The sequence below is a fragment of the Nerophis ophidion genome, linkage group LG22 (assembly GCF_033978795.1).
Source record: "Nerophis ophidion isolate RoL-2023_Sa linkage group LG22, RoL_Noph_v1.0, whole genome shotgun sequence".
Lineage (NCBI taxonomy): Eukaryota > Metazoa > Chordata > Actinopteri > Syngnathiformes > Syngnathidae > Nerophis > Nerophis ophidion.
In genome coordinates this window covers 24,001,697-24,012,069 of record NC_084632.1, presented here as the reverse complement: position 1 = coordinate 24,012,069, position 10,373 = coordinate 24,001,697, and the positions used below count along the sequence as shown (strand labels likewise).

The 10,373-nt window shown below is 40.3% G+C and overlaps 2 protein-coding genes across 3 annotated transcripts in view; both read right to left on the bottom strand.

Annotated features, from left to right (window-relative positions):
- LOC133540965 (cytosolic phospholipase A2-like) overlaps window positions 1-106 on the bottom strand; it is a 42,437-nt gene extending 42,331 nt beyond the window's left edge. The window contains exon 1 of the mRNA XM_061884049.1: window positions 82-106. Within this exon, the coding sequence (XP_061740033.1) occupies window positions 82-106 (25 nt within the window). The remainder of the gene's footprint in view (window positions 1-81) is intronic.
- A 650-nt stretch (window positions 107-756) lies between these two features.
- The window catches only part of LOC133540713 (cytosolic phospholipase A2-like), a 63,308-nt gene continuing 53,691 nt past the window's right edge, over window positions 757-10,373 (bottom strand). For both annotated transcript variants that reach the window (XM_061883564.1, XM_061883563.1), the window contains exons 18-19: window positions 8,952-9,109; window positions 757-4,885 (exon numbers count right to left, since the gene is read on the bottom strand). In XM_061883564.1, coding sequence (XP_061739548.1) covers window positions 4,727-4,885; window positions 8,952-9,109 — 317 coding nt within the window. In that variant the 3' untranslated portion in view covers window positions 757-4,726. The remainder of the gene's footprint in view (window positions 4,886-8,951; window positions 9,110-10,373) is intronic.

Genomic DNA, 10,373 nt, shown 5'->3' with positions numbered 1-10,373 from the left:
CTCTCAAGGGGTCACTGCCAAAGTATTTCAAAGGCAAACATTACAGACAAGAGTTTTTACTTGAACACATTTGTCTCTAACCCAGGGGCTTTTCAACTGGCACCATTCCGGGGCCCCCAAGTTCAGTTCAAAACTTTGCAGCACATTCCTAAAAAACAGGAGAATGCTCCTGGTGTATAGAAGAAGTCAGTCCATTTTAAACACATCAGCAGATTCTTGCAATCATAGAACAAACTTCCATCCATCCATCCAATTTCTACCGCTTGTACCTTTTGGGATCGCGGAGGGTGCTGGAGGCTATCTCAGCTGCATTCTGTGATTTGCATAACTCAAGCGTTCTTTAAGACACTCCTTTAAGTCTTTTCCTTCTTTTCATGATGTGAGTTATGTAATTAAAGTGTTCCTGTAGCTTGTTTACTTCAGATGCAGTCAGTAGTCATTTGTTCAACTTCTTTATTTATACTAGTGGTGTTCCTCAAGGTTCCATTTTAGGTCCTCTCTTTTATTTTTGCCATTTGTGTTATTCAACTGATGGCCTGGAGGTTTTAGTGGCCCTAAATAAGACCTTTTTTATGGCCACATTTAGGACTTTAATATTACTTGCTGATTGCAGCTGAGTTGAGCGTAAAACATTTTGAAACTTGCTAGCAAACATAGAACACTGGGGTTCATACTTGTGATTTACATACCTGAGGCGTTCCTCAAGGCACCCCTTTAACTTTAACTTTAAGGCCTCTCCTTTTAGGCATCTGCACATTTTTGTTTCGTAACGCGATTTATGTAACAAAAGTGTTGCTGTAGCTTGTTTATTTCATAAGCAATCAGTATTTTTTTTTCTTCAACATCTGTACTTATACTTGCGGTGGTCCTCATATTCCATTTCAGGCTCTCTGTTTCATTATTAGGGCTACACAACTTTAGTTAGAAAAACTTGAGAGACTCTCATTTTGCAGCAGATTTATAAAAACACAAGAGTGCTGTAATAAAGATGATCTTTGACTAGCTTTTTTGCAGAAGATATTTAAAAAGAGCAGAGCGCTCCTGTAACTCTGACAACAAAAATAAACCAAAATCAAATGTCTACTGTGAAGGACGCCGGTTCTCCAGACTATACAAAATAAGAACAATAGTGAAGGGAGACGTCAGAACCCGCGGTCCTTAACTTTCTTGAAATGTGCCCCCCCCCCGGCCCCCCCAAAAAATAGGTTGTATATCCCTGTCCGGCAGTAAGTCGAACACATTTCCTGTGAGGGTTGGACTCCGCCAAGGCTGTCCATTGTCACCGATTCTGTTCATAACTTTTATGGACAGAATTTCTAGGCGCAGTCAAGGCGTTGAGGGGTTCCGGTTTGGTAACCGCAGGATTAGGTCTCTGCTTTTTGCAGATGATGGGGTCCTGATGGCTTCATCTGACCGGGATCTTCAGCTCTCGCTGGATCGGTTCGCAGCCGAGTGTGAAGCGACCGGAATGAGAATCAGCACCTCCAAGTCCGAGTCCATGGTTCTCGCCCGGAAAAGGGTGGAGTGCCATCTCCGGGTTTGGGAGGAGACCCTGCCCCAAGTGGAGGAGTTCAAGTACCTAGGAGTCTTGTTCACGAGTGGGGGAAGAGTGGATCGTGAGATCGACAGGCGGATCGGTGCGGCGTCTTCAGTAATGCGGACGTTGTACCGATCCGTTGTGGTGAAGAAGGAGCTGAGCCGGAAGGCAAAGCTCTCAATTTACCGATCTACGTTCCCATCCTCACCCATGGTCATGAGCTTTGGGTCATGACCGAAAGGATAAGATCACGGGTACAAGCGGCCGAAATGAGTTTCCTCCGCCGTGTGGCGGGGCTCTCCCTTAGAGATAGGGTGAGAAGCTCTGCCATCCGGGAGGAACTCAAAGTAAAGCCGCTGCTCCTTCACATCGAGAGGAGCCAGATGAGGTGGTTCGGGCATCTGGTCAGGATGCCACCCGAACGCCTCCCTAGGGAGGTGTTTAGGGCACGTCCAACCGGTAGGAGGCCACGGGGAAGACCCAGGACACGTTGGGAAGACTATGTCTCCCGGCTGGCCTGGGAACGACTCGGGATCCCCCGGGAAGAGCTAGACGAAGTGGCTGGGGAGAGGGAAGTCTGGGTTTCCCTGCTTAGGCTGTTGCCCCCGCGACCCGACCTCGGATAAGCGGAAGATGATGGATGGATGGATGGATGGATCCCTGTTCTAACCCTTTATGGGCTTTAAATTGATCAATTCTAATATTTTGATGGATTATTACCAGGGCTTTCATAAGAACTTGAAGAAGAATATGATTATACATTCTAGTACCTTCTAGTAAATACATTTTCTGTTGTTTACAGGTTTTGTCAGGACTTCTGATGAGGTTTTGAGACAATCTCCTACAACTCCAGGACATATATATATATATATATATATATATATATATATGTGTGTCTATATGTATATATATATATATATATATGTATGTATGTATGTATATGTCTTAATTGGATTGTCCAGAGAATAGTGCTCGATACCGTAGTAGAGCGCAATATGTATGTGTGGGGAAAACTTACAAGACTACTTCATCTCTAAAGAACTGTTTCATGAGGGGTTCCCTCAATCTCCTGACGATTGAGGGAACCCCTCATAAAACAGTAAATACATTTTCTGTTATTTACAGGTTTTGTCAGGACTTCTGATGAGATTTTGAGACAATCTCCTACAACTCCAGGACATACATACGTATATATATATATATATATATATATATATATACATATATATATATATAATATGCGTGTGTGTGTATATATATATATTTGTGTATATGTGTGTGTGTGTATATATATATATATGTATATATATATATATATATGTATATATATATATATATATGTATATGTATATGTATATGTGTGTATGTATGTATGTATATGTCTTAATTGAATTGTCCAGAGAATAGTGCTCGATACCGTAGTAGAGCGCAATATGTATGTGTGGGGAAAACTCACAAGACTACTTCATCTCTATAGAACTGTTTCATGAGGGGTTCCCTCAATCTCCTGACAATTGAGGGAACCCCTCATAAAACAGTTCTGTAGAGATGTAGTCTTGTTTTCCCCACACGTACATATATACATGTGTATGTATGTATATGTGTATATATATATATATATGTAAATATATGTGTGTATGTATGTATATATATATATGTATTCGTGTGTGTATATGCATATATATATATATATATATATATATATTCATGAAAAAATAAGTTTGCTTGAAATAAAAGCTTGTGATGAAAATTTGATTGCCCATGAAACTCTTGCCTCAGCATATCTTATAAAAACGATACAACTATGATCAAACTACAGGAAAGGTGTAAAAACAGACACTGGTCATCTGCGAAATAAAACAAAAAAAAACATCACATTTTTGTCCAAGTGTCTTTGTAATGCAACACATTGTTGTGGTTTTCTGAATGTCTTCCTGACCAGAAACATGAGGAGAAGAGCGGTCGGAAGAGTTTGAGTGTAAAATTCCACTGCGGTGTGTGCAGCCTGCAGGTGAAGGTGTAAAGTGTCAGGTTCCAGGCCTGCAGTGCTGGAGGTGTAGGTGTAGTGTGTAAAATTCCACTGAGCGAGAGCCAGAGTTTTTTAATGCCCTCAATTCGTGTAATCTGAGGGGAAGACGAGGAAATGGCCTCGAACTGAAAAAGTAGCCTGAAACAACACGGCCGGGAGAATAAACACACCCTTTAATCCCCGTGTGAGAGAGCAAAAAGCGGTGCGGGCGTTTCTATGGTGTCAGGTGTTGTTTTTGCACAATGGCGGCTTAGATGTGAGGCACTCCCAACAGGGGAGCGCTCCTCGCTCCCTCCCTGTGGGTGATTAAACAACATTGAAATGTTTGAGGGGTAGCAATCACCGTGTTTACTAGGTACTACTGTAGTTACTAAGTGACTATCAAACACATGCATGAGGTCACTAAAGATGTTCAGGTGTGTCACTCAGGTGGGTCAATAATGGAAAAAAAATGTTTTCTGCAACTGAATGACGGCTAGAAATCGGCGCGGTTACTTGTTACTAATCTAACAAGTGCATGATGTCACTCAGGTGGGTAACAACAAAAATGCTTATCTGCAAACTAAGGTATGACGGGTTGAATACAGCTGAGTGAATAATGGGAATGGTCGCAAAAATACTTGAGTCAGGACACTGATTCAAGTGCTGCATAGATGGAGGATGAAAGAGCAAATATCTTTCTTTAAGGTTGTGAGTTCAAACCCTGCCCGGGTCATACCAAAGACTAAAATTGGGACCCATTACCTCCCTGCTTGGCACTCAGTATCAAGGGTTGGAATTGGCGGTTAAATCAGCAAAATGATTCCCGAGCGCGGCCACTATGATGCTCACTGCTCCCCTCACCTCCCAGGGGGTGGAACAAGGGGATGGGTCAAATGCAGAGGGTCATTTCACCACACTTGGTGTGTGTGTGAGTAACAGTGGTACTTTAACTTTTAACTTCAAGAGTACAAGAAAAGCAGTGTCAATATATCTCTCAGCCAGAAGGAAACCCAACATCTTTAAAACTGTGTCAGCAAAAACACTTTTCCCCCATTTTGTGCAAAAGAATTGTCAGTTTCTGAGACTACAAAATCACTTTTTATCTAATGTGATGAAACAGACACATCTGATCATTTCCAAAAAGATAATGCCGAAAGTGTACATTCAAAAGCAGGCGACTACTGGTCATTGTTGTCATGGTGATTCCAGGGTTTAAGGTGAGGATTCCTTTTGAGAAACCTCTTCTTGGGGATATCGCTGAGGTAGAAGGGCAAAGTGAGGGAGGAAGGGTTCTCTTTCCGTAACACGATGCGATCTTTGATGGCCTCTTTAATCACCTGCAGGAATCAAGCACAGAAATTAGTGTCAACATATTGAAAAAAAAAAACATTTGCGTCTCCATAATGAGTCTGTGTAGCCTGCCTAGATCCACTGCCAGCTGGCATCCGTTTCATCTGACTTTTTGTAACATGTTAGACTTATACACTACACAACAGTTTTTGTCATGACAATCTGTAATAATAATATTAGGTTACGTCTAAATTATTTTCAAGATGCACTTAATAATACGACACAAAGATTGGAGGGACTAATATAATGGGGAATGGGAAAAGGGTAAGAATATCTACATCAATCCTCGTCCTCTGCAGTGTATACTGAATGTGTATTGTTATTTTTACTAGGGGTGTAATGGTACACAAACATTTCGGTTCGGTAAGTACCTCGGTTCAGAGGTCACGGTTCGGTTCATTTTTGGTACAGGAAGAAAACAGCAAAATATAAATTTTTGGGTTATTTACCAAATTTGCAAAATCTTCCACCAAAATGTTTTTTTCTTCGTGGAATATTTAATGTGAAGAAAACGGAAACTTGGATAGGTCAGTAATTCATAATAACATTGATTTTGATTCAATATTATGTTTTGAGCAATGACAGTTTGAAAGAAAAAAAAAACAGCTTTGTTTTATTAGTCAACGTTGCAACTTTTTTTAAATTACATTTAGCCTTTGAGCTTTTTTATTTCACTTTTGTCTGTTTTTGTTTATTTGAATAGTATTTTTAGAATGTGCCGTGGGCCTTTAAAACATTAGCTGTGGGCCGCAAATGGCCTCCGGGGCACACTTTTGACACCCCTGCTATGGATAATAAAAAATAAAATCTGATAAATCTATGGGTGAAAAGCAGAGCCTGGCGACGCATGCGCGTTTATCATAACTCTCTCGCTTTTTCTGTCTCTGCCCCGCCCTCACGAATGCTGCTGCGCACACGATTTGTTTGGTTTTTAACTCCTTCTTAACCCCGAATGTACATTTAAAATACATGCAACCCTTACTTAAAATGCCGGACATTTGAGGCATTTAAGAAACTCCACCCGGACAGCTCCGTAAAAGAGGACATATCCGGTGTAAAGAGGAAGTATATCATATATGGTCAGTCTATCGTAGCCCGGTCGCTGCTAGCATGCTGTGTGTTTTTTTTTATTTTTTATTGATTGAAACTTTTATTAGTAGATTGCACAGTACAGTACATATTCCGTACAACAGACCACTAAATGGTAACACCCGAATACATTTTTCAACTTGTTTAAGTCAGGGTCCACGTAAATCAATTCGTGGTGCCTCGGTGTGCATTGTTTACACAATGTGCGGTGCGCTACTTAAAATGTCCGTGTGGAACTCGTTCGGTACACCTCCGAATCCCACCAAAACCCTCGTACCGAAACGGTTCAATACAAATACACGTACCGTTACACCCATAATTTTTACCCAAATGTGTACCTTTGACAAAAAAATAGCTCTGTTATGCGAAACACAAATATCCACTGCAGAGGACACTCAGAAGGGTTTATTAGGACTATATATGTCAGAGGGTGGCCTAGAGAGGGGATTTCAGAGGTACGTAGAAATTATTTTTCAACTGTTTTGACACTACTGTAGATGGCCTTATATCTATAGTTGAGGTCTACTTAAACACAGTGGAACCTCGCTTTACCAACACATTATTATACAAACTTCATCCATCCATCCATCCATTTCCTACCGCTTATTCCCTTTCGGGGTCGCGGGGGGCGCTGGCGCCTATCTCAGCTACAATCGGGCGGAAGGCGGGGTACACCCTGGACAAGTCGCCACCTCATCGCATACAAACTTCTCAATGTTATAAACCATGGACCGATTAAAAATATGCTTTGTTGTACAAACCTTGTCTTAGTGTGTAATGTTTCATCCACCCATTGTGTGCCTGATGTTGTGCTCATTGCTACTTTGTGTGCTTCAAAGTGTTTTAGCATTTTTACCAACGTTTTCTCATTTTGTTAACTCAATTTGAGTCCAAAGTAAACAATGGACAAGCCACGTGTAGTTTGAAACATTCATGAAGTACCCACAAGATTGTTGCCACGGCCTCTTTCCCTGTTCCCCTCTCTTCTGCTGCATGCAAAGACACAAATTAAGTAGATTTTAAGTTCAAGGAGGTTTGTGATTTCAAACTGAGTGCACCACTGGGCTAGTGACAGTGTGTGCGCGTGTCAGCAGGGCGGCTGAAAAAAGAACAATGCAGCTATTTATTGTTTTACTTTTGTTATTAAATAGAAAGTTGACCTATCAACCGCTTATTATGTCTATACAGTACGGTATAACGCTTAATGTTGTGTTCAAAGTGTACAAATCTTTACTTAAATATGGATTTTTGCCGAGTCTAGAACCCATTATTCATGTTGTTTACATTGTTCATTTTGGTGAAATTCGCTTCAATATACAAACTTTTCTAATTACCAACCTTGTTCAAAAACCAATTAAGTTTCAAATCGAGGTTCCACTGTACCTCACAGCACATGACATCAAGCTCTTCTCCAATTAGTGAATGGTGGGAGTAAGAATGTAAACAGGCAGAATGTCAAAGTAGGGACTATTAGTAGTTGTAGTGTAGTGTTTCAGAACATGTAGCAAAATACTACTTTGTTAATATTTGGAATAATTACCGTAGTTTCCGGACAATAGGCGGCTACTTTTTCCCAAGCTTTGAATCCTGCAGCTAATAAAACGGTGCAGCTAACTTATGGATTTTTTTTTACCAACGGCCATAATGTTTTGTATTTAACAAATAGTTTTCATTTAACACCGACAGAGAAAATGAAAAAAGTGTGATTTTGTTTGTGCTAGGGCGCCATCTTTTGGACGTGTTTGCTAAGTGTAGGTAAGTATTTGTCCATAGCGTTTTTGTTCAAAATGATTCTTTATTCATCACTTTAAGCAAGGTTTGTAGGTTTTACAATATAACTAAAACGATTCATACTTACTAAACCGTCCTATGTTTGATGTCTGTAGGAGTGTTTTCATGCATATTGGTTTGTGCTATTGCAATATAATCAAGCTAGCGTCAAAAAAGTTAAAGTTAAAAGTTAAAGTCCCAATGATAGTCTATGTGGTGAAATTATCCTCTGGGAGATGAGGGGAGCAGTGAGCAGCAAGAGGTGGCCACGCACGGCATTAGCTTGTATGCTAACAAGTTTACAAGTGTCTGTGTAAGTATTATTATCTTACAATGGCATTCTGTTTGTATTGTTTAAGTTTCATATATTCACCAAAATGTCACCATGGAGTTATTTAGTCTATTTGGCTGATTGGAAAGCTAACTTTAGCAGCTAGGGTGTCCATTAAAATGACTTCTGTTTTGTTCGATCAGCCATTTTACTTCTGTGTGATAGACACCGTTTGGAAACAATTAATAGATGTAAATAAACATTTACAAACGCTTTTGTAGCGGTATATATCTGCGGCTTATTGTCCGGTGCACTAGCAGGCCAAGTGTTAATGTAAAAGCACCCTGTGTTAAATTGAGGACCAGCCTGGACACCGCTCATCATATCACCAGTGATTGTCATCTGACAATCTGTGATGCACACTCATACTTCTAAGTAGCACGTTCTGTAAAAAAGTATTCCTCTTTGAAAGGTTTCGAACATTGTGAAGACGATCTCTGCTATAATGGCTGTAAACTGTGAGACAAATGCTAAGTTGATCAAAACCACATCGTTTTTGTTTTTTTTACATATCAAAGCTGGAGCCTGGAAATAAAAACAAATGATAATTTCTTCTACTTTAAATCAGGAAGCAAACAGGGTGGTCTTTGCATCACATTTGAGTCCTCTCACTCAGCACGGAAGTGACTCACTTACAGTTAGTGAAAGTCAGTCTTCTCATGATGACACACCTACACTTGATAAAACTTGTATTAGCCATATTAAATGTTTAGTGTTGCACCACAAACTAATATTTGTATGATGACAATGCAAATGTGCAAAGCATGACCAGATGCACCATGCCCGACAATAAGACCTCCATCACCAAGTTTAATCAGAGAGTACGTGCGTACCTTTTGGAAGCCAGCAAAGCCAAAACTTACCTCCAAGTTGTTGAGGGTGTTGAATTCCATGAGGTCATGGAGTCGAGTGAATGCCTCGTTGGAGTACTGGAAGTTGAAGGTGGAGAATGGAGACTCGGGGTCGTCAAAGATGTCGAAGTCTGCAAACTCTTTGTCCTTCTCTGTCTCTCTTGGAACACCTGTTGTCACATTCGTACCACAGTGCTATCAGTAAGAGAATGGAGTCCTTCTGCAGCCACAATGATAAACATCGGGTTAAATGATTACCTGTCTAAACACAGATTTGTTTTTGTGAGGATAGAACACGTGGATTGAATTGATTGCAATTGGACTATTGTCAGAATAATTGTATCTAAGTTATCACAAAACTTTGTTTTGCAATGAGTTCCCGGTGAGAAGACAAAAGCTGTCTGTGATCCTACCAAGCGGAAGGATTGTAAAATGCCACAGTGTACGCGTTTCTCCTCATTGAGCGAAATTTAATTCTGCGTGTGTTTTAATTCCTTGCCTCTTGTCTTGTTTAATAGATGTCATCAGTGTTTGAACCTGTCAACTATTCAGGTTGTCTTAGAAGACCTTTGCCTCATGATCAAAGACTCGATAGGACAGTTAAATTTGCTATACTTGGATATCCAGGGTGTACCCCGCCTTTCGCCCAAATGCAGCTGAGATAGGCTCCAGCATCCCCCACGGCCCCCAAAGGGACAAGCGGTAGAAAAAAAAAAAAAAAAAAAAAAATATATATATATATATATATATATGTGTGTGTGCTTGTGTGTGTATATATGTGTATGTATATATGTAGCCTTGATCACCCCATGGGAGGTGAGGGGAGATATAGGTTAGCTCTAAGCCTCTGCCCTATCAAGTCTTCGAGCCTAGAGTTATCCTATCTAGTTCTAGTAGCTAGAGCCATCTTATCTAAGAGTCATTTCGCCCCCTGCTCAAAGACTAGATAGCACTGTTTTAGTGACTGTAGTTCTAGGCTGAAATACTAGATAGGATAGCTGGAGTTAATCAAACAAGATAGGACAGCTCAAGACTCAGTGACTCGATAGAGCAGCCATAGGGAATAGAGCTGTCCTATCTCGAAGATGTTTTGCCTCATGCTTAGAGACTAAAAAGGACAGCGCTGGTGACTAAATCTGTCCGATCTAGGAGACATATATATAGAAAACTTTTCGCCTCATGCTCAAAGTCTTACTGGAGTTAGATAATAGCAGTGCTTTAGTGCAGTGGTTCTCAAATGGCGGTACGCGTACCCCTGGGGGTACTTGAAAGTATGCCAAGGGGTACGTGAGATTTTAAAAAAATATTCTAAAAATAACAACAATTCAAAAATCCTTTATGAATATATTTATTGAATATGACAAAATGTAAGTTCATAAACTGTGAAAAGAAATGCAACAATGCAATATTCAGTGTTGACAGCTAGATTTATTT